At 31.1% G+C, this 26,408-nt stretch overlaps 1 protein-coding gene across 1 annotated transcript in view; it reads right to left on the reverse strand.

Moving 5' to 3' along the window:
* The window catches only part of LOC149779862 (ribonuclease P protein subunit p40-like), a 103,257-nt gene extending 77,075 nt beyond the window's left edge, over positions 1 to 26,182 (reverse strand). The window contains exons 1-2 of the mRNA XM_089936535.1: positions 26,054 to 26,182; positions 18,902 to 19,043 (exon numbers count right to left, since the gene is read on the reverse strand). Coding sequence (XP_089792661.1) covers positions 18,902 to 19,043; positions 26,054 to 26,173 — 262 coding nt within the window. The 5' untranslated portion in view covers positions 26,174 to 26,182. The remainder of the gene's footprint in view (positions 1 to 18,901; positions 19,044 to 26,053) is intronic.
* Between the last annotated feature and the right edge of the window lie 226 nt (positions 26,183 to 26,408).

Consider the following 26,408-nt stretch of genomic DNA (forward strand, 5'->3'; position numbering starts at 1 on the left):
TTGGAGTACGTCATTCAAATTCTACAGTCAAAACTAAAACATTTGTGATACTTGGAGTACGTCATTCAAATTCTACAGTCAAAACTAAAACATTTGTAATACTTGGAGTACGTCATTCAAATTCTACAGTCAAAACTAAAACATTTGTAATACTTGGAGTACGTCATTCAAATTCTACAGTCAAAACTAAAACATTTGTAATACTTGGAGTATGTCATTGAAATTCTAGTCAAAACTAAAACATTTGTAATACTTGGAGTACGTCATTGAAATTCTACAGTCAAAACTAAAACATTTGTAATACTTGGAGTACGTCATTGAAATTCTACAGTCAAAACTAAAACATTTGTAATACTTGGAGTACGTCATTGAAATTCTGCAGTCAAAACTAAAACATTTGTAATACTTGGAGTACGTCATTCAAATTCTACAGTCAAAACTAAAACATTTGTAATACTTGGAGTATGTCATTGAAATTCTGCAGTCAAAACTAAAACATTTGTAATACTTGGAGTACGTCATTGAAATTCTACAGTCAAAACTAAAACATTTGTAATACTTGGAGTACGTCATTGAAATTCTACAGTCAAAACTAAAACATTTGTAATACTTGGAGTACGTCATTGAAATTCTGCAGTCAAAACTAAAACATCTGTAATACTTGGAGTACGTCATTGAAATTCTGCAGTCAAAACTAAAACATTTGTAATACTTGGAGTATGTCATTGAAATTCTACAGTCAAAACTGAAACATTTGTAATACTTGGAGTATGTCATTGAAATTCTACAGTCAAAACTAAAACATTTGTAATACTTGGAGTACGTCATTGAAATTCTACAGTCAAAACTAAAACATTTGTAATACTTGGAGTACGTCATTGAAATTCTACAGTCAAAACTAAAACATTTGTAATACTTGGAGTATGTCATTGAAATTCTACAGTCAAAACTAAAACATCTGTAATACTTGGAGTATGTCATTGAAATTCTCCAGTCAAAACTAAAACATTTGTAATACTTGGAGTATGTCATTGAAATTCTACAGTCAAAACTAAAACATTTGTAATACTTGGAGTGTGTCATTGAAATTTTGCAGTCAAAACTAAAACATTTGTAATACTTGGAGTACGTCATTGAAATTCTACAGTCAAAACTAAAACATTTGTAATACTTGGAGTAAATCATTGAAATTCTACAGTCAAAACTAAAACATTTGTAATACTTGGAGTGTGTCATTGAAATTTTGCAGTCAAAACTAAAACATTTGTAATACTTGGAGTGTGTCATTGAAATTTTGCAGTCAAAACTAAAACATTTGTAATACTTGGAGTATGTCATTGAAATTCTGCAGTCAAAACTAAAACATTTGTAATACTTGGAGTATGTCATTGAAATTCTGCAGTCAAAACTAAAACATTTGTAATACTTGGAGTATGTCATTGAAATTCTGCAGTCAAAACTAAAACATTTGTAATACTTGGAGTATGTCATTGAAATTCTACAGTCAAAACTGAAACATTTGTAATACTTGGAGTATGTCATTGAAATTCTGCAGTCAAAACTAAAACATTGGTAATACTTGGAGTATGTCATTGAAATTCTGCAGTCAAAACTAAAACATTTGTGATACTTGGAGTACGTCATTGAAATTCTGCAGTCAAAACTAAAACATTTGTGATACTTGGAGTATGTCATTGAAATTCTACAGTCAAAACTAAAACATTTGTAATACTTGGAGTACGTCATTCAAATTCTGCAGTCAAAACTAAAACATCTGTAATACTTGGAGTATGTCATTGAAATTCTACAGTCAAAACTAAAACATTTGTAATACTTGGAGTACGTCATTGAAATTCTGCAGTCAAAACTTAAACATCTGTAATACTTGGAGTATGTCATTGAAATTCTACAGTCAAAACTAAAACATTTGTAATACTTGGAGTACGTCATTGAAATTCTGCAGTCAAAACTAAAACATTTGTAATACTTGGAGTACGTCATTCAAATTCTGCAGTCAAAACTAAAACATTTGTAATACTTGGAGTATGTCATTGAAATTCTACAGTCAAAACTAAAACATTTGTAATACTTGGAGTACGTCATTCAAATTCTGCAGTCAAAACTAAAACATCTGTAATACTTGGAGTATGTCATTGAAATTCTGCAGTCAAAACTAAAACATTTGTGATACTTGGAGTACATCATTGAAATTCTACAGTCAAAACTAAAACATTTGTAATACTTGGAGTACGTCATTCAAATTCTACAGTCAAAACTAAAACATTTGTAATACTTGGAGTACGTCATTCAAATTCTACAGTCAAAACTAAAACATTTGTAATACTTGGAGTACGTCATTGAAATTCTACAGTCAAAACTAAAACATTTCTAATACTTGGAGTACGTCATTGAAATTCTACAGTCAAAACTAAAACATTTGTAATACTTGGAGTACGTCATTGAAATTCTACAGTCAAAACTAAAACATTTGTGATACTTGGAGTACGTCATTCAAATTCTAGAGTCAAAACTAAAACATTTGTGATACTTGGAGTACGTCATTCAAATTCTACAGTCAAAACTAAAACATTTGTGATACTTGGAGTACGTCATTCAAATTCTACAGTCAAAACTAAAACATTTGTAATACTTGGAGTACGTCATTCAAATTCTACAGTCAAAACTAAAACATTTGTGATACTTGGAGTACGTCATTGAAATTCTACAGTCAAAACTAAAACATTTGTAATACTTGGAGTACGTCATTCAAATTCTACAGTCAAAACTAAAACATTTGTAATACTTGGAGTACGTCATTCAAATTCTACAGTCAAAACTAAAACATTTGTAATACTTGGAGTACGTCATTCAAATTCTACAGTCAAAACTAAAACATTTGTAATACTTGGAGTACGTCATTGAAATTCTACAGTCAAAACTAAAACATTTGTAATACTTGGAGTACGTCATTGAAATTCTACAGTCAAAACTAAAACATTTGTAATACTTGGAGTACGTCATTGAAATTCTACAGTCAAAACTAAAACATTTGTAATACTTGGAGTACGTCATTCAAATTCTACAGTCAAAACTAAAACATTTGTGATACTTGGAGTACGTCATTCAAATTCTACAGTCAAAACTAAAACATTTGTGATACTTGGAGTACGTCATTCAAATTCTACAGTCAAAACTAAAACATTTGTAATACTTGGAGTACGTCATTGAAATTCTACAGTCAAAACTAAAACATTTGTAATACTTGGAGTATGTCGTTGAAATTCTAGTCAAAACTAAAACATTTGTAATACTTGCAGTACGTCATTGAAATTCTACAGTCAAAACTAAAACATTTGTAATACTTGGAGTACGTCATTGAAATTCTACAGTCAAAACTAAAACATTTGTAATACTTGGAGTACGTCATTGAAATTCTGCAGTCAAAACTAAAACATTTGTAATACTTGGAGTACGTCATTCAAATTCTACAGTCAAAACTAAAACATTTGTAATACTTGGAGTACGTCATTCAAATTCTACAGTCAAAACTAAAACATTTGTAATACTTGGAGTACGTCATTGAAATTCTGCAGTCAAAACTAAAACATTTGTAATACTTGGAGTACGTCATTGAAATTCTACAGTCAAAACTAAAACATTTGTAATACTTGGAGTACGTCATTGAAATTCTGCAGTCAAAACTAAAACATCTGTAATACTTGGAGTACGTCATTGAAATTCTGCAGTCAAAACTAAAACATTTGTAATACTTGGAGTACATCATTGAAATTCTGCAGTCAAAACTAAAACATCTGTAATACTTGGAGTACGTCATTGAAATTCTGCAGTCAAAACTAAAACATTTGTAATACTTGGAGTACGTCATTGAAATTCTACAGTCAAAACTAAAACATTTGTAATACCTGGAGTATGTCATTGAAATTCTACAGTCAAAACTAAAACATTTGTAATACTTGGAGTACGTCATTGAAATTCTACAGTCAAAACTAAAACATTTGTAATACCTGGAGTATGTCATTGAAATTCTGCAGTCAAAACTAAAACATTTGTAATACTTGGAGTACAAAACTGAAACATTTGTAATACTTGGAGTACGTCATTGAAATTCTACAGTCAAAACTAAAACATTTGTGATACTTGGAGTATGTCATTGAAATTCTACAGTCAAAACTGAAACATTTGTGATACTTGGAGTATGTCATTGAAATTTTGCAGTCAAAACTAAAACATTTGTAATACTTGGAGTACGTCATTGAAATTCTACAGTCAAAACTAAAACATTTGTGATACTTGGAGTATGTCATTGAAATTCTACAGTCAAAACTAAAACATTTGTAATACTTGGAGTACGTCATTGAAATTCTACAGTCAAAACTAAAACATTTGTAATACTTGGAGTATGTCATTGAAATTCTACAGTCAAAACTAAAACATTTGTAATACTTGGAGTACGTCATTGAAATTCTACAGTCAAAACTAAAACATTTGTAATACTTGGAGTACGTCATTGAAATTCTACAGTCAAAACTAAAACATTTGTAATACTTGGAGTATGTCATTGAAATTCTACAGTCAAAACTAAAACATCTGTAATACTTGGAGTATGTCATTGAAATTCTCCAGTCAAAACTAAAACATTTGTAATACTTGGAGTCTGTCATTGAAATTCTACAGTCAAAACTAAAACATTTGTAATACTTGGAGTGTGTCATTGAAATTTTGCAGTCAAAACTAAAACATTTGTAATACTTGGAGTACGTCATTGAAATTCTACAGTCAAAACTAAAACATTTGTAATACTTGGAGTACGTCATTGAAATTCTACAGTCAAAACTAAAACATTTGTAATACTTGGAGTGTGTCATTGAAATTTTGCAGTCAAAACTAAAACATTTGTAATACTTGGAGTGTGTCATTGAAATTTTGCAGTCAAAACTAAAACATTTGTAATACTTGGAGTGTGTCATTGAAATTTTGCAGTCAAAACTAAAACATTTGTAATACTTGGAGTATGTCATTGAAATTCTGCAGTCAAAACTAAAACATTTGTAATACTTGGAGTATGTCATTGAAATTCTGCAGTCAAAACTAAAACATTTGTAATACTTGGAGTATGTCATTGAAATTCTGCAGTCAAAACTAAAACATTTGTAATACTTGGAGTATGTCATTGAAATTCTACAGTCAAAACTGAAACATTTGTAATACTTGGAGTATGTCATTGAAATTCTGCAGTCAAAACTAAAACATTTGTAATACTTGGAGTATGTCATTGAAATTCTGCAGTCAAAACTAAAACATTTGTGATACTTGGAGTACGTCATTGAAATTCTGCAGTCAAAACTAAAACATTTGTGATACTTGGAGTATGTCATTGAAATTCTACAGTCAAAACTAAAACATTTGTAATACTTGGAGTACGTCATTCAAATTCTGCAGTCAAAACTAAAACATCTGTAATACTTGGAGTATGTCATTGAAATTCTGCAGTCAAAACTAAAACATTTGTAATACTTGGAGTACGTCATTGAAATTCTGCAGTCAAAACTAAAACATCTGTAATACTTGGAGTATGTCATTGAAATTCTACAGTCAAAACTAAAACATTTGTAATACTTGGAGTACGTCATTGAAATTCTGCAGTCAAAACTAAAACATTTGTAATACTTGGAGTATGTCATTGAAATTCTACAGTCAAAACTAAAACATTTGTAATACTTGGAGTACGTCATTCAAATTCTGCAGTCAAAACTAAAACATCTCTAATACTTGGAGTATGTCATTGAAATTCTGCAGTCAAAACTAAAACATTTGTGATACTTGGAGTACATCATTGAAATTCTACGGTCAAAACTAAAACATTTGTAATACTTGGAGTACGTCATTCAAATTCTGCAGTCAAAACTAAAACATCTGTAATACTTGGAGTATGTCATTGAAATTCTGCAGTCAAAACTAAAACATTTGTGATACTTGGAGTACATCATTGAAATTCTACAGTCAAAACTAAAACATTTGTAATACTTGGAGTACGTCATTCAAATTCTACAGTCAAAACTAAAACATTTGTAATACTTGGAGTACGTCATTCAAATTCTACAGTCAAAACTAAAACATTTGTAATACTTGGAGTACGTCATTGAAATTCTACAGTCAAAACTAAAACATTTCTAATACTTGGAGTACGTCATTGAAATTCTACAGTCAAAACTAAAACATTTGTAATACTTGGAGTACGTCATTGAAATTCTACAGTCAAAACTAAAACATTTGTGATACTTGGAGTACGTCATTCAAATTCTAGAGTCAAAACTAAAACATTTGTGATACTTGGAGTACGTCATTCAAATTCTACAGTCAAAACTAAAACATTTGTGATACTTGGAGTACGTCATTCAAATTCTACAGTCAAAACTAAAACATTTGTAATACTTGGAGTACGTCATTCAAATTCTACAGTCAAAACTAAAACATTTGTGATACTTGGAGTACGTCATTGAAATTCTACAGTCAAAACTAAAACATTTGTAATACTTGGAGTACGTCATTCAAATTCTACAGTCAAAACTAAAACATTTGTAATACTTGGAGTACGTCATTCAAATTCTACAGTCAAAACTAAAACATTTGTAATACTTGGAGTACGTCATTCAAATTCTACAGTCAAAACTAAAACATTTGTAATACTTGGAGTACGTCATTGAAATTCTACAGTCAAAACTAAAACATTTGTAATACTTGGAGTACGTCATTGAAATTCTACAGTCAAAACTAAAACATTTGTAATACTTGGAGTACGTCATTGAAATTCTACAGTCAAAACTAAAACATTTGTAATACTTGGAGTACGTCATTCAAATTCTACAGTCAAAACTAAAACATTTGTGATACTTGGAGTACGTCATTCAAATTCTACAGTCAAAACTAAAACATTTGTGATACTTGGAGTACGTCATTCAAATTCTACAGTCAAAACTAAAACATTTGTAATACTTGGAGTACGTCATTGAAATTCTACAGTCAAAACTAAAACATTTGTAATACTTGGAGTATGTCGTTGAAATTCTAGTCAAAACTAAAACATTTGTAATACTTGCAGTACGTCATTGAAATTCTACAGTCAAAACTAAAACATTTGTAATACTTGGAGTACGTCATTGAAATTCTACAGTCAAAACTAAAACATTTGTAATACTTGGAGTACGTCATTGAAATTCTGCAGTCAAAACTAAAACATTTGTAATACTTGGAGTACGTCATTCAAATTCTACAGTCAAAACTAAAACATTTGTAATACTTGGAGTACGTCATTCAAATTCTACAGTCAAAACTAAAACATTTGTAATACTTGGAGTACGTCATTGAAATTCTGCAGTCAAAACTAAAACATTTGTAATACTTGGAGTACGTCATTGAAATTCTACAGTCAAAACTAAAACATTTGTAATACTTGGAGTACGTCATTGAAATTCTGCAGTCAAAACTAAAACATCTGTAATACTTGGAGTACGTCATTGAAATTCTGCAGTCAAAACTAAAACATCTGTAATACTTGGAGTACGTCATTGAAATTCTGCAGTCAAAACTAAAACATTTGTAATACTTGGAGTACATCATTGAAATTCTGCAGTCAAAACTAAAACATCTGTAATACTTGGAGTACGTCATTGAAATTCTGCAGTCAAAACTAAAACATTTGTAATACTTGGAGTACGTCATTGAAATTCTACAGTCAAAACTAAAACATTTGTAATACCTGGAGTATGTCATTGAAATTCTACAGTCAAAACTAAAACATTTGTAATACTTGGAGTACGTCATTGAAATTCTACAGTCAAAACTAAAACATTTGTAATACCTGGAGTATGTCATTGAAATTCTGCAGTCAAAACTAAAACATTTGTAATACTTGGAGTACAAAACTGAAACATTTGTAATACTTGGAGTACGTCATTGAAATTCTACAGTCAAAACTAAAACATTTGTGATACTTGGAGTATGTCATTGAAATTCTACAGTCAAAACTGAAACATTTGTGATACTTGGAGTATGTCATTGAAATTTTGCAGTCAAAACTAAAACATTTGTAATACTTGGAGTACGTCATTGAAATTCTACAGTCAAAACTAAAACATTTGTGATACTTGGAGTATGTCATTGAAATTCTACAGTCAAAACTAAAACATTTGTAATACTTGGAGTACGTCATTGAAATTCTACAGTCAAAACTAAAACATTTGTAATACTTGGAGTATGTCATTGAAATTCTACAGTCAAAACTAAAACATTTGTAATACTTGGAGTACGTCATTGAAATTCTACAGTCAAAACTAAAACATTTGTAATACTTGGAGTACGTCATTGAAATTCTACAGTCAAAACTAAAACATTTGTAATACTTGGAGTATGTCATTGAAATTCTACAGTCAAAACTAAAACATCTGTAATACTTGGAGTATGTCATTGAAATTCTCCAGTCAAAACTAAAACATTTGTAATACTTGGAGTCTGTCATTGAAATTCTACAGTCAAAACTAAAACATTTGTAATACTTGGAGTGTGTCATTGAAATTTTGCAGTCAAAACTAAAACATTTGTAATACTTGGAGTACGTCATTGAAATTCTACAGTCAAAACTAAAACATTTGTAATACTTGGAGTACGTCATTGAAATTCTACAGTCAAAACTAAAACATTTGTAATACTTGGAGTGTGTCATTGAAATTTTGCAGTCAAAACTAAAACATTTGTAATACTTGGAGTGTGTCATTGAAATTTTGCAGTCAAAACTAAAACATTTGTAATACTTGGAGTATGTCATTGAAATTCTGCAGTCAAAACTAAAACATTTGTAATACTTGGAGTATGTCATTGAAATTCTGCAGTCAAAACTAAAACATTTGTAATACTTGGAGTATGTCATTGAAATTCTGCAGTCAAAACTAAAACATTTGTAATACTTGGAGTATGTCATTGAAATTCTACAGTCAAAACTGAAACATTTGTAATACTTGGAGTATGTCATTGAAATTCTGCAGTCAAAACTAAAACATTTGTAATACTTGGAGTATGTCATTGAAATTCTGCAGTCAAAACTAAAACATTTGTGATACTTGGAGTACGTCATTGAAATTCTGCAGTCAAAACTAAAACATTTGTGATACTTGGAGTATGTCATTGAAATTCTACAGTCAAAACTAAAACATTTGTAATACTTGGAGTACGTCATTCAAATTCTGCAGTCAAAACTAAAACATCTGTAATACTTGGAGTATGTCATTGAAATTCTGCAGTCAAAACTAAAACATTTGTAATACTTGGAGTACGTCATTGAAATTCTGCAGTCAAAACTAAAACATCTGTAATACTTGGAGTATGTCATTGAAATTCTACAGTCAAAACTAAAACATTTGTAATACTTGGAGTACGTCATTGAAATTCTGCAGTCAAAACTAAAACATTTGTAATACTTGGAGTATGTCATTGAAATTCTACAGTCAAAACTAAAACATTTGTAATACTTGGAGTACGTCATTCAAATTCTGCAGTCAAAACTAAAACATCTCTAATACTTGGAGTATGTCATTGAAATTCTGCAGTCAAAACTAAAACATTTGTGATACTTGGAGTACATCATTGAAATTCTACGGTCAAAACTAAAACATTTGTAATACTTGGAGTACGTCATTCAAATTCTACAGTCAAAACTAAAACATTTGTAATACTTGGAGTACGTCATTGAAATTCTACAGTCAAAACTAAAACATTTGTAATACTTGGAGTACGTCATTGAAATTCTACAGTCAAAACTAAAACATTTGTGATACTTGGAGTACGTCATTGAAATTCTACAGTCAAAACTAAAACATTTGTGATACTTGGAGTACGTCATTGAAATTCTACAGTCAAAACTAAAACATTTGTAATACTTGGAGTACGTCATTGAAATTCTACAGTCAAAACTAAAACATTTGTAATACTTGGAGTACGTCATTGAAATTCTACAGTCAAAACTAAAACATTTGTAATACTTGGAGTACGTCATTCAAATTCTACAGTCAAAACTAAAACATTTGTAATACTTGGAGTACGTCATTCAAATTCTACAGTCAAAACTAAAACATTTGTGATACTTGGAGTACGTCATTCAAATTCTACAGTCAAAACTAAAACATTTGTAATACTTGGAGTACGTCATTCAAATTCTACAGTCAAAACTAAAACATTTGTAATACTTGGAGTACGTCATTCAAATTCTACAGTCAAAACTAAAACATTTGTAATACTTGGAGTACGTCATTGAAATTCTACAGTCAAAACTAAAAGATTTGTAATACTTGGAGTACGTCATTGAAATTCTACAGTCAAAACTAAAACATTTGTAATACTTGGAGTACGTCATTGAAATTCTACAGTCAAAACTAAAACATTTGTAATACTTGGAGTACGTCATTGAAATTCTACAGTCAAAACTAAAACATTTGTAATACTTGGAGTACGTCATTGAAATTCTACAGTCAAAACTAAAACATTTGTAATACTTGGAGTACGTCATTGAAATTCTACAGTCAAAACTAAAACATTTGTGATACTTGGAGTACGTCATTGAAATTCTACAGTCAAAACTAAAACATTTGTGATACTTGGAGTACGTCATTGAAATTCTACAGTCAAAACTAAAACATTTGTGATACTTGGAGTACGTCATTGAAATTCTACAGTCAAAACTGAAACATTTGTAATACCTGGAGTACGTCATTGAAATTCTACAGTCAAAACTGAAACATTTGTGATACTTGGAGTATGTCATTGAAATTTTGCAGTCAAAACTAAAACATTTGTAATACTTGGAGTACGTCATTGAAATTCTACAGTCAAAACTAAAACATCTGTAATACTTGGAGTATGTCATTGAAATTCTACAGTCAAAACTGAAACATTTGTGATACTTGGAGTATGTCATTGAAATTTTGCAGTCAAAACTAAAACATTTGTAATACTTGGAGTATGTCATTGAAATTCTACAGTCAAAACTGAAACATTTGTAATACTTGGAGTATGTCATTGAAATTCTACAGTCATACTTGGAGTACGTCATTGAAATTCTACAGTCAAAACTAAAACATTTGTAATACTTGGAGTACGTCATTGAAATTCTACAGTCAAAACTAAAACATCTGTAATACTTGGAGTATGTCATTGAAATTCTCCAGTCAAAACTAAAACATTTGTAATACTTGGAGTATGTCATTGAAATTCTACAGTCAAAACTAAAACATTTGTAATACTTGGAGTGTGTCATTGAAATTTTGCAGTCAAAACTAAAACATTTGTAATACTTGGAGTACGTCATTGAAATTCTACAGTCAAAACTAAAACATTTGTAATACTTGGAGTACGTCATTGAAATTCTACAGTCAAAACTAAAACATTTGTAATACTTGGAGTGTGTCATTGAAATTTTGCAGTCAAAACTAAAACATTTGTAATACTTGGAGTGTGTCATTGAAATTTTGCAGTCAAAACTAAAACATTTGTAATACTTGGAGTATGTCATTGAAATTCTACAGTCAAAACTAAAACATTTGTAATACTTGGAGTATGTCATTGAAATTCTAGTCAAAACTAAAACATTTGTAATACTTGGAGTATGTCATTGAAATTCTGCAGTCAAAACTAAAACATTTGTAATACTTGGAGTATGTCATTGAAATTCTAGTCAAAACTAAAACATTTGTAATACTTGGAGTATGTCATTGAAATTCTACAGTCAAAACTAAAACATCTGTAATACTTGGAGTACATCATTGAAATTCTAGTCAAAACTAAAACATTTGTAATACTTGGAGTATGTCATTGAAATTCTGCAGTCAAAACTAAAACATTTGTAATACTTGGAGTATGTCATTGAAATTCTGCAGTCAAAACTAAAACATTTGTAATACTTGGAGTATGTCATTGAAATTCTAGTCAAAACTAAAACATTTGTAATACTTGGAGTATGTCATTGAAATTCTGCAGTCAAAACTAAAACATTTGTAATACTTGGAGTACGTCACTGAAATTCTAGTCAAAACTAAAACATTTGTAATACTTGGAGTACGTCATTGAAATTCTACAGTCAAAACTAAAACATTTGTAATACTTGGAGTACGTCATTGAAATTCTACAGTCAAAACTAAAACATTTGTAATACTTGGAGTACGTCATTGAAATTCTACAGTCAAAACTAAAACATTTGTAATACTTGGAGTACGTCATTGAAATTCTGCAGTCAAAACTAAAACATTTGTAATACTTGGAGTACGTCATTGAAATTCTGCAGTCAAAACTAAAACATCTGTAATACTTGGAGTACGTCATTGAAATTCTACAGTCAAAACTGAAACATTTGTAATACCTGGAGTACGTCATTGAAATTCTGCAGTCAAAACTAAAACATTTGTAATACTTGGAGTATGTCATTGAAATTCTGCAGTCAAAACTAAAACATTTGTAATACTTGGAGTATGTCATTCAAATTCTGCAGTCAAAACTAAAACATTTGTAATACTTGGAGTACGTCATTCAAATTCTGCAGTCAAAACTAAAACATTTGTAATACTTGGAGTATGTCATTGAAATTCTACAGTCAAAACTAAAACATCTGTAATACTTGGAGTATGTCATTGAAATTCTGCAGTCAAAACTAAAACATCTGTAATACTTGGAGTATGTCATTGAAATTCTACAGTCAAAACTAAAACATTTGTAATACTTGGAGTATGTCATTGAAATTCTACAGTCAAAACTAAAACATCTGTAATACTTGGAGTACGTCATTGAAATTCTACAGTCAAAACTAAAACATTTGTGATACTTGGAGTATGTCATTGAAATTCTACAGTCAAAACTGAAACATTTGTGATACTTGGAGTATGTCATTGAAATTTTGCAGTCAAAACTAAAACATTTGTAATACTTGGAGTACGTCATTGAAATTCTACAGTCAAAACTAAAACATCTGTAATACTTGGAGTATGTCATTGAAATTCTACAGTCAAAACTGAAACATTTGTGATACTTGGAGTATGTCATTGAAATTTTGCAGTCAAAACTAAAACATTTGTAATACTTGGAGTATGTCATTGAAATTCTACAGTCAAAACTAAAACATTTGTGATACTTGGAGTATGTCATTGAAATTCTACAGTCAAAACTGAAACATTTGTAATACTTGGAGTACGTCATTGAAATTCTACAGTCAAAACTAAAACATTTGTAATACTTGGAGTATGTCATTGAAATTCTACAGTCAAAACTAAAACATTTGTAATACTTGGAGTACGTCATTGAAATTCTACAGTCAAAACTAAAACATTTGTAATACTTGGAGTACGTCATTGAAATTCTACAGTCAAAACTAAAACATTTGTAATACTTGGAGTATGTCATTGAAATTCTACAGTCAAAACTAAAACATCTGTAATACTTGGAGTATGTCATTGAAATTCTACAGTCAAAACTAAAACATTTGTAATACTTGGAGTGTGTCATTGAAATTTTGCAGTCAAAACTAAAACATTTGTAATACTTGGAGTACGTCATTGAAATTCTACAGTCAAAACTAAAACATTTGTAATACTTGGAGTACGTCATTGAAATTCTACAGTCAAAACTAAAACATTTGTAATACTTGGAGTGTGTCATTGAAATTTTGCAGTCAAAACTAAAACATTTGTAATACTTGGAGTGTGTCATTGAAATTTTGCAGTCAAAACTAAAACATTTGTAATACTTGGAGTATGTCATTGAAATTCTACAGTCAAAACTAAAACATTTGTAATACTTGGAGTATGTCATTGAAATTCTAGTCAAAACTAAAACATTTGTAATACTTGGAGTATGTCATTGAAATTCTGCAGTCAAAACTAAAACATTTGTAATACTTGGAGTATGTCATTGAAATTCTAGTCAAAACTAAAACATTTGTAATACTTGGAGTATGTCATTGAAATTCTACAGTCAAAACTAAAACATCTGTAATACTTGGAGTACATCATTGAAATTCTAGTCAAAACTAAAACATTTGTAATACTTGGAGTATGTCATTGAAATTCTGCAGTCAAAACTAAAACATTTGTAATACTTGGAGTATGTCATTGAAATTCTGCAGTCAAAACTAAAACATTTGTAATACTTGGAGTATGTCATTGAAATTCTAGTCAAAACTAAAACATTTGTAATACTTGGAGTATGTCATTGAAATTCTGCAGTCAAAACTAAAACATTTGTAATACTTGGAGTACGTCACTGAAATTCTAGTGAAAACTAAAACATTTGTAATACTTGGAGTATGTCATTGAAATTCTACAGTCAAAACTAAAACATTTGTAATACTTGGAGTACGTCATTGAAATTCTGCAGTCAAAACTAAAACATTTGTAATACTTGGAGTATGTCACTGAAATTCTGCAGTCAAAACTAAAACATTTGTAATACTTGGAGTATGTCACTGAAATTCTGCAGTCAAAACTAAAACATTTGTAATACTTGGAGTATGTCATTGAAATTCTACAGTCAAAACTAAAACATTTGTGATACTTGGAGTACGTCATTGAAATTCTACAGTCAAAACTAAAACATTTGTAATACTTGGAGTATGTCATTGAAATTCTACAGTCAAAACTAAAACATTTGTAATACTTGGAGTATATCATTGAAATTCTACAGTCAAAACTAAAACATTTGTGATACTTGGAGTATGTCATTGAAATTCTACAGTCAAAACTAAAACATTTGTAATACTTGGAGTATGTCATTGAAATTCTACAGTCAAAACTAAAACATCTGTAATACTTGGAGTACGTCATTCAAATTCTACAGTCAAAACTAAAACATTTGTAATACTTGGAGTACGTCATTGAAATTCTACAGTCAAAACTAAAACATTTGTAATACTTGGAGTACGTCATTCAAATTCTACAGTCAAAACTAAAACATTTGTAATACTTGGAGTATGTCATTGAAATTCTACAGTCAAAACTAAAACATTTGTGATACTTGGAGTACGTCATTGAAATTCTAGTCAAAACTAAAACATTTGTAATACTTGGAGTATGTCATTGAAATTCTGCAGTCAAAACTAAAACATTTGTGATACTTGGAGTACGTCATTGAAATTCTACAGTCAAAACTAAAACATTTGTAATACTTGGAGTACGTCATTCAAATTCTACAGTCAAAACTAAAACATTTGTAATACTTGGAGTACGTCATTGAAATTCTGCAGTCAAAACTAAAACATTTGTAATACTTGGAGTACGTCATTCAAATTCTACAGTCAAAACTAAAACATTTGTGATACTTGGAGTACGTCATTGAAATTCTACAGTCAAAACTAAAACATTTGTAATACTTGGAGTACGTCATTGAAATTCTACAGTCAAAAATAGAAACCCTAGTTAAGGAAATAAGAACATTTATTGTCACTTAAATTCTGCAGTCATGGAGAGGGATGCAAGTTAAGTAAATAATGTTTAAATCATAGAATGATGCAGTCCAAGAGAGCGACCAAAGTTAAGAAATTAGGTACATCTATGTCACTGAAATTATACACTCAAGGAGAGGGATTTAAGTAATGAGAATAAATACAGCCCTTACTTGTTATAATGTGGTCAGAGTTCATAACTGCCACACGTGTTATGTACTAAACCTTGTTAAATTGAGAACTGCAGTTATATATGGAACCATGATATATTGAGAACTACAGTTATATATGGCACCATGATATATTGAGAACTACAGTTATGTACGGAACCATGATATACTGAGAACTGCAGTTATATATGGAACCATGTTATATTGAGAACTGCAGTTATATATGGAACCATGATATATTGAGAATATAATAATATGCTGAACTGTGGTAAGATGAAAACTATCCAAATTTGTTAATAACCATTCTGAAATGGAAATAAAGATACAACTCTAAGCTTCATCTTGTCTTCTTATACATTAGATATATTAGTATGAATTTAGTTATGCAGTCCTACTGTGTTCAGAAGTTATAATGTCAGAGATCTGCATTATCTATGATACTGAAATTCTGCAATCAAGGATATAGCAAAGTTTGGCAGTACCATAACTTCTGATGTACAGTAAAACCTGTCTTGAGAGACCACTGCTATGAGAGACCACCTGTCTTGAGAGACCAGGTTCTCCATGTACAGATTTAGAGATTATATAGTGTTATAACCTGTTATGAGAGACCACCTGTCATGAGAGACCATTATGTTTTGGCAGAAGGGGTGGTCTCTCAAGACAGGTTCCACTGTATAAGTCGATACTTTTTGAGTTGAAAGTCAGGTCTTCGTCTTATACACCAAATCGACTTATAGATGGATTATGTCATTGAAAATGCATCGACTTACATATGGATTCCAGTACCCGGTATGCTTTTAAAATTGCTCTATAATAGGCATAATCGAAAACAGGTCACATAGAAGTACAGATTCTTGTTTAATTACTGTGTCAATAAATTATTATAAACTATTATCACTGCGTTTATATTTATACGTTTTGTCATTATTTAGTTTGCATTCTGCATGTATTTTCTTATTTCTCAAACATGAAATAAAAGAAAACAATTAGTTTACTGTACTAATTCAAAGCTTATTGTTTGTCCTAAAAAAGATATGAAATAATTTTGTTTTTTCACCCTTTTTAACCATAACTCATTCTTCCTGATCACATTTTAGCCACTGGTCCATTGATATTTGATTTTCCAGTATACTGTTGGAGATATGCAAGCGATTATCGGCATAGCTTTTTCAATGATCTAATTGATCCTACAAAGGGATGCAATCCATATTAACTAGAGCGTTCTATGATTATTTAATAAATACTGTAGATTATGCTTTCTACTGAATCCCCCAAATCATGTGTTTGTAATTTTATTTGACAAAGTTTCTCAAATAAATATGGTTTACACTAAACTAAAATCAGATATATAGATGGACTACTCACAGATCTTCAATGATCCATTTTTAGTTTTGCATTTCAGTTTAAAGCAAACTGAAATGTCAACACATCACCTATATTCATTCTCAACCTGCTGTCATTTCAGTGTCTCTCTTTGATTATATTGGCAGTTGATAAATTAGTCTTTGGTTTCCAACAACAATCAAAGCCAGTTGCCGCAATTGTTTAAACCCTGATATTGGCTTTGGCTACCAATACTAGTTACCACAGTACCCCACTGTCCTTTATCATTAATCCGCATCAATCCCATTTTTAATATCAAGTGGATTAAGAACCACAGGAAATGATGCACTCTACCTTCTTTGGATGTAAATAATAAATTTAGCCATGGAGCATTGTTTTCATTGCTATAGTACTGGCACATTTTAATGAGTTAGGTATGTTTTGATCAATCTTTTCAGTCATAATCATTCATATAAATATCCCTGTACAAGTCTTACACAGCAGCTTTTAAGCTAGAAGTTGTAAAGTTCACAGAAGAAAAAGGTGGGAATATGGCTGCTCACAGGAAATACGGTGTAAGTGAAAAATGTGTCCAGGATTGACGTAAAGCTAGGGTTGCATTACGCACTACAAAAAAAGCAAATCATGGCTGCAAAGCAAGAGGGATTAATAATGAGGATAAATTAGAAGAATATGTCTTGACACAACATGCATGTTGTGGAATGAACTCTGTTGATCTCAGACTCAAGGCAAAGGAAATTGCAACAGAATTAGCAATTGAAAGTTTCAGTGGAAGTGTGTCATGGTGTTTTAGGTTCATGCAAAGAATGGGACTTAGTATAAGACAATGCACTACTATGGCACAGAAACTACCATACACTTTCTGGAAAAATTAAACAATTTCCGTGAGTACGTCCAAGACATGATTAAGACTGACAATTTGGAAATGACCACCATTTTTCATTCTGATACGGAAGATGATGACTTCAAGAGATTTTCAGATACTGGAGATGATTAAGTGAACTCTTAATCATTATTTTCTTAATTAGAATGTGGAACAGTTCTACTACAGGTAATAAAATGAATTACAACTTCGATTTCAATCATAATTGACATGTTAAATAATATGTATTATAAAACTATTCATTTGTGTAAATCTGATACAGCATTTCACAGATATGTAAAAGTATTATAAAAAGTATTTTTATTTATTTTTTGTTTGTAACTTTTCGTTTTTCTATCTCTTAATTTTCTTCAAATTTCTGATTTCCCTATGGATAGCCTCATTTCTTTATTGTTAGGCTTACTGAGTTTATCTCATCTATTGAATCTTGCACTCAAGACTGGTTTCAACTGGAATAATCAGGTTTAAGCTTTAGACCTTTAATTAACATGTACATAGCATGTACAGCCATGTGACTCTTGTTGCAATGGATACCATAATTAAAACAAGCATGGACTATTTATTCAGCTGTGTCAATTGATAAAAGAATGAAGCAGTGCCTTGTACAGGAGTAAAATCACAAGCATATTAGCATCGGTGATGCAATTTCACGATTGCCGGTAATATGGAATATCATACAGTGATACCAATATTATTCATGAAACTAAAGTTACTAGTGTAAAATACGAAGCCAAGTTATTGACCTGGCCTCGTCTTATACTCTGAATCAACTTATATATAGAAAAAGGAAGGAAAATTTAATGAATTAATGAATTCGACTTATACTCCGTATTGACTTATAGGCCGGAAAATACAGTATCTCCCTAAAATTCTGCAGTAAAGGAGATGTGATTTTAACTAAATTTTAATTAAAATTGCAGAAAGTCAAAACTTCCAGACTTTATGCCTAAATCTGAGTTCCATGCTCTTTAAGTTTTGAAACTAAAAGGCCAGTTAAATAAGAATCCATACCTCTTTTTATAAAACCTCCTAAAAAATCTGGCCTAATGATTTCAGCTAGAGGGAGCATGTATGTCACAAAGGCTTCCACCTCTGTCAGTGGCATCTGTATATCCAAGGGCAGAACTCCACAACCTGGCAACATGGTCTCCACCTGTAAAAAACATGGAACATCTGTTATGAAATCACACTTAGAAGTATTCTGCAAAATCATATACATGTACAGATACAACACATGCATCCAAACCACAAAAAGCCAAAAGGAGAGTTTTTCCACCAGCTTATTTTACAAAGCAGTAGCCATTTCATTATCAAAGTTATCTTTGCAACCAATTTACAAAACTATGCAATACGATAATTTCTTTCACTCCAGAATAGTGGTGGCATGTTGACCTGTCATGCATGAGAACCATGTTCAAATCCCACTGTGAACAAAAATTTTAAAAGATTTCTTTCAAAGCATGCACTTTCTTACCTGAAATTAGCAAAGAAATTTTATATGTGAATGTAAACAAAACACAGCAGAATATAAATGGAAAACAGCACTGTAATACTGTAAGAAATCAGCTACTTCATTCATTTATGTGCTTTAGCTAGCCAACACGTTTGAGCATAAAATAAAAAGAAAATTTGCTTGCTTCAATTGAATAATCAACATATTCCATATTGTGGGTGAATAACTCTAGTATTTTCACACACAGAAAGAAATAAGTTATCCACTCGATATGAGCAAACATAATTTGATCAAAATCAATAACAAGTTGAATTCTTTTTACAATAACAATACTGTTTAAGGTTTGGAACCACTCCAGAGTAATGTCTACATGCCCTGAATGGAAATTTTTATGAAACAGCGATAAAATCTAAATTTCTCCTTCATTTTCTATCCTGGGCATGCATCAGAAAATGTTAATTGCCAAGTTTAACCTCCATCTTGTCCTCCAAAGGCAATGAAATTTTCCACCATTAATTGTGTAGTAGTCTTAGGAACCATGTTCTCCTACTTTAATTTACTTAATACTTAAAAGATAAGATTGTTTTGTTGCCATTCTTTTGTTCTGAAGTTTTAAAAAAGTTCATTTTAGTATTCAGACAATATCCCCCAAGGGCACAGGTTAAAAACTGAACAGTGTTGTTGTCAATGGAACTCACAAAGTACAGGATTGAACCAATCAAGTCTCATGACAGTTCTATAGCAGTACATGTCATTAGACTATAGCTGTACATGTCATCAGACTATAGCTGTACATGTCATTAGACTATAGTGTACATTTCATTAGACTATAGCAGTACATGTCATTAGACTATAGCTGTACATGTCATCAGACTATAGCTGTACATGTCATTAGACTATAGTGTACATTTCATTAGACTATAGCAGTACATGTCATTAGACTATAGCTGTACATGTCATCAGACTATAGCTGTACATGTCATTAGACTATAGCTGTACATGTCATTAGACTGTAGTGTACATGTCATTAGACTATAGCAGTACATGTCATTAGACTATAACTGTACATGTCAACAGACTATAGCTGTACATGTCACTAGACTATAGCTGTACATGTCATTAGACTATAGCTGTACATGTCATTAGACTATAGTGTACATGTCATTAGACTATAGCTGTACATGTCATTTAACTAATGACCCCTTATTCTTCAACCATGCAATCCGTTAGAACAATGGATGGAAAATAGAACTTTTGTACAAAAATAGTTCAAACTGATCAACCTTTGGAACATCCAGCAGTTACTGATGGAGCGAGGGTTTTCAACAGATGTGTACTTGTGGGTTTTGATATGTGGAATCTAAATTTTGTCCATTTCTGATGCATGGAAATTCCAACATGTGCATTTTTTCAAATGTTTTAATAAAATCTGGCAACCTTTGAACATTTTTTATTCTTTTATTGTTCATACATTACTCAAGATTTTTATATAGGAATATTTAAGGAAGATGATATGTTTTAATTCAATTCATATAAAAATGGATAAGAAATAAGAAATTCATGTCCAACTCTGAAACTTTCTCATTAGGATGAACTTAGCCTGAAGGAAACATTAAAAACCCAGTACACGTATTAGGAAGCATTAAAAACCCAGTACATGTATTAGGAAGCATTAAAAACCCAGTACATATATTAGGAAGCATTAAAAACCCAGTACATGTATTAGGAAGCATTAAAAACCCAGTACATATATTAGGAAGCATTAAAAACCCAGTACATGTATTAGGAAGCATTAAAAACCCAGTACATGTATTAGGAAGCATTACAAACCCAGTACATGTATTAGGAAGCATTACAAACCCGGTACATGTATTAGGAAGCATTACAAACCCAGTACATGTATTAGGAAGCATTACAAACCCAGTACATGTATTAGGAAGCATTACAAACCCAGTACATGTATTAGGAAGCATTACAAACCCAGTACATGTATTAGGAAGCATTAAAAGCCCAGTACATGTATTAGCAAACATCAAAAACCCCGTACATGTATTAGGAAGCATTAAAAACCCAGTACATGTATTAGGAAGCATTACAAACCCAGTACATGTATTAGGAAGCATTACAAACCCGGTACATGTATTAGGAAGCATTAAAAACCCAGTACATGTATTAGGAAGCATTACAAACCCAGTACATGTATTAGGAAGCATTACAAACCCAGTACATGTATTAGGAAGCATTACAAACCCAGTACATGTATTAGGAAACATTAAAAGCCCAGTACATGTATTAGCAAACATCAAAAACCCCGTACATGTATTAGGAAGCATTAAAAACCCAGCCACAGAAAAACTGAAGTTGGATCTTCTTGCAGACTGAACATGGTTGTTTCATAATTGTTACATTCTAATCCAGATAAAGAAATGACCTTCTCCATTCTTCACAAAATAAAATTATTTAATGGGAAATTTGTAAAGTGAGAAACTTAATAAGTATAGTTAATGTCATCAGTGGTCACCAGTCAGTTATATTTTGAATGAAACAAAAATTCTTGTAGATTTTTTTACACCTCTTCCTTTAACAAGACAGGTCTTCACTGAATTTTAATACACTGGCTCGTATTAATTTGTCACAATGGCACAAGAAGTGTATATATTTTCTGTCATGTCTCAGTCTCTGAAACAATGATCATTCTGACCCTCAGGCTCCAAAGAAACTGAAAGTTAGTAACAACTGCATGCAGAAAGAATAAATCTCCTGAAATCTTAAGCATCAGTTACAAAATACTGTACAAGTTTTTCTCTTTATTCAACATGACATGAAATCTTGAGCATCGGTTTTCCCATGAATAACAAATAATCCCAGCTATGAGACCAAATAATTCCAGCAATGAGATCAAATAATTCCAGCTATGAGATCAAATAATTCCAGCTATGAGATCAGGACTAAACAATAAATGACACTTAAGATTTCAGTTTTGACTCCAGAGATTTTCATTTTGCTTCTTGAGATTTGGGTGTCAAAGGTCAGTGACTCTTCAGTTTTAAGATTAATTTATTGAGAACCCTGTGAGCTAAAACTTGGTGCTACATTATAATGACACACAGCATCAACATTAAGAAAAAGACTTCTTTTAAAAAAAATGTAACAGTACTATTCTGAAAAGGCATCAATTTGGTTTTCTGAAAATTCAGCAGTTGTGATTCTCAAGCAAGGTGGGGCTAACTCTATGCGTCTTTGGAAAGTTAACATTATTCCCAGAAATCAAAATAAGTCTTTTTTCACACCATACCCTGTTACTCGACTGCTCCAATGGCCTAGTGGTTAGAGCATCTGCCTCGGATGCAGTAGGTCGTGGGTTCAATCACTGGCCAAGTCATTTCAAAGACTTACAAAATTGCACTAACATCTGCCTCGCTTGGCGCTCAACATTAAGAGGTTAGTGTTAGGACTGGTTGGCCTGGTGTCAGGATAATGTGACTGGGTGGGACATTATGCTACATGTCTGCAGCATGATGCTCCAGTGCTAGACATCACTATAAACTGCCACACTAAAGACACTGTAGTGATATGACTGAGAAATTGTTAAAGCTATGTTAAAAATCCAAATCACACACACACCCTGTTGCTCATGTGATAACATCTCGCAAGAATTATTAGTCTTTATTTATTGCGAAAAACCTAAATCTTGCATATCTGACCTTATCATTTTTGCATGCATTTTAAGGTGTGATCTGTGCACATTTCAAGCTACCTTGAGCATAGCTAATTGTATCATGCTCCCCTATTTTGATGCAGTGTCATAAACTCACAGTTCTTGAGAGGACATGTCTCTGATGGACTTTACAAACACAAGATCTGTTTACATTAATCAACATCAAGTCACACCCACAGAAACATTTGTCTAAAATCCTATTTGTCAAATGAAACAAAGATACATACCATGAAAAAAAAAAATGCATTTCTCCAATTCTCTTTTTTCCAATTACCAAGTTCTCATAACAATCCTTATTAGCTATTCTGACAAAGCAAATCAACTTCCTGCCATAATATGCATCCAGTCTGCTACTCAACATGTCTGGACATTTCTCACAGCTGATAAAAGCATCAGTAACACTGTTTAGAATGGTGTACAACATTAAAAAGTTTTCTATGGATCTGTCATTAGTGATATTCTGAGGTGCTTCTTTTGTTATTATATTATGGCAATTTCTATGAAACATAATTTTATGATATATTTCATGACTGAATCAGTGTCTTGTACATTATTTATTATTTAAAAAAATTGTAGAATTTTTGTACCTGGCAAATAAGAAATTTTACATTAACAGTAAATTTTTAATCAGTTTTTTAGAGAATCTTGATTTTTAACTTATTTAAAAAAGTTTCTTACTTATAAATTAGTTTGATAATGGTTAATAATCATAATAAATAAAAAATAAAAAAGTCTCTGTAACATTATGTTGTTTGTCTCTGATTATCTGCATTTTTAAAGACATAAGTTAGGAAGATGCAAACCAGTTTTAAAGTTTTAAAAAATATTACATTCAAAGATGAGATTCTGTTCATTAACAATGTCAATTTAAGTATCTGAAAAAATCATACACTAACTCTATTTCTTTTAACCATAAGTAAAACATTTTATCATAATCTGAACATGTTTTCCCCAAGCTGATTATTTTAGCTTTGGTGACAAAATCTAGCATGAATAACGTAACTAGCTGACACTTCAGTTCAACCGAGTGCTACCATCTTCCACTTTTTGGACAGAGGGTACCCCTCTTTATGAGGCTCCCATTCTTTTAACTTTGATTGTATAATTTCATGAATAGCAGGAAAATTTTACATCATAACCTGCACAAAGGTAACTATTTGGATTTTTTTTAAAACTATAAGTCATTGGTAAGAATTTGATATGGCTCAGAGAAAATTTTCCTGAAAAATCCACAAAATGGATAGTTTCATGAAGGAGAGGTTTTATTTATGTATCTAAATATGGAATGTCAGGAACGTTTTGGTACTTAATTCATTTGTGGGAATAGAGCTGTATTATAACATACCCCCACCTGTCTCATCTTTAACCAGAAATGCATGTCAGTTCTCTCCCTTGAGCAGCTGGTAGAGGTAGCAACCACAGAGTCTGATCTTTTATCAATAAAGTACAACGAAATCTGTGATAACATTAAATCACTTTATATGTAAAATAAATATACATATATTTATAGTACATATAAGGTGATTTATTGTAAGGTACTTTACTGATAAAATGTCAAACTCTTTGGTAAAAACTACATACTCACAAAATATAAATATTGTTGCTACCACAACCAGTAACCAGCAGTTTGTTTTTATTATTACTTCTTAGCTTGGTTGATAAATATATAGGGGTACACCAGAAGGGGTTATTATCAGACATTTGAAATACATGTTGCAGGTTATGAAGTACAACTAGTTGGTTAATATTTTAAATAAATTAAGCTTGTAAAGAAGATAAAAACCCTTCAGCTGATATTGTAGATGATTTAGTTGGTATTCCCAGCAAAACTGCGTTGATAACATTTGTGATTAATTAATTAATTATGAATCAAATATGTCAATACTCTACATTAACCCTCAACACTGACAACTGAATAAAATCTTATCACCATCTTGTTTGTTATTATTATTATTATTAAGATATTTCATTTTAAATTTTTTAGCTGTCTCATGACATGTCATCAAGACTGTTTACATAACAGTGTAATAGACATTATTAAGAAATAATGAAATATTCATAACAATCCCATGCTTGATAATTCATAAACTAGTAATGTAAAAAAAAAAAACCCAGATTATCTTGAAGCTTAAATGATGTAATTTCTTTTATTGCACTGGGATATTGGGAAAAAAAATAGTAATAACCTTTCTGGCAGTGTTGACATTAGGAATAACTGTGTGAATATTTTTTGTTACATGGTTCATTTAAACATTGTTGAAACACCATTATGCAATTTTGATAGCAACAGTAATAATCATGATAAATATAACCAAAATTATATTTTGAATATTTACATTGTCTTAATTTACTTCTTGTGCTTGATTAAATTACATATGTTAAGGTTTAAACATTTAAAAAAAATACAAATAAATGTCCAAGAATACACAGAGGTGTCAGATTTTACCTTGTGTTCAGCCTCTAATTTGCTAGTCCTACAATGTAAGACATATCACCCGATATTTTTGTTCTGGGGGGTGATGGTTCTTACTGTCTAACTAATGGCACTGGGTAGTGTGTTTTGATGTTGACTAACAGTGTAAATGAAAGTCAAATTTTCAGGAATATCACACACAACTGGCAACCAATAATGACGCTTTCCTACAAAGTAAAGTTATAACGATTTTTTTAGACTTTACTTACCCTGATGTCTTTTCTCTAATTAATTCAAATTCTCAAAAAAGAAATCCACCTGTTTTAAAGTCTCATTGGCCTATATTTCAGCTGGCTGGAAAGCAATGAAAGCCAGGATTGCCAAAATTGGGTTAAGTTTAAATATTATTCTATAACGAAACTTTTGATAGGGATACACAGTCGTATGCCTGAACTAAATATTGGTACCAAATTTATTAAGCAACGATACTAGTCCCTGTGGGTAGTTTAGGATAACATGTGGAAATGAATTATGATCATTGTTCTTGAAGATAAATGCTCAGTGCGTTCTAAAACTCACGCTGTAATTGAAATAGTGATCAGTTATGTGTTGCAGATGTCTACTTTTCTTGTCATTGAAATTTGACTTTTCAAATACGATTTTTCCCAACGGTGCAGCATGCTTCATGGGCGCCGCCATCTTGAAATTTTATCTGTAGTTATTTACTCCTCCACCTTCTGAGCACCTCTGATAAAGGAACACCCAGCATACGTTACTTACATCTCAGCCTCTAGGAACCATACGGACAGGGAAAAGAAAGTAGCGACAATATTATCAGACTGTATCAAAAGATATGATTCAAACCACAAATACAAATAAAATTTGGAGAATCCGTCAGTTAATTGAGGGCTGGGTCGTGTGTGTGGTCTAACCT

This window comes from Sinohyriopsis cumingii, chromosome 16 (genome assembly GCF_028554795.1).
Source record: "Sinohyriopsis cumingii isolate HCF-2022 chromosome 16, ASM2855479v2, whole genome shotgun sequence".
Classification (NCBI taxonomy): Eukaryota; Metazoa; Mollusca; class Bivalvia; order Unionida; family Unionidae; genus Sinohyriopsis; species Sinohyriopsis cumingii.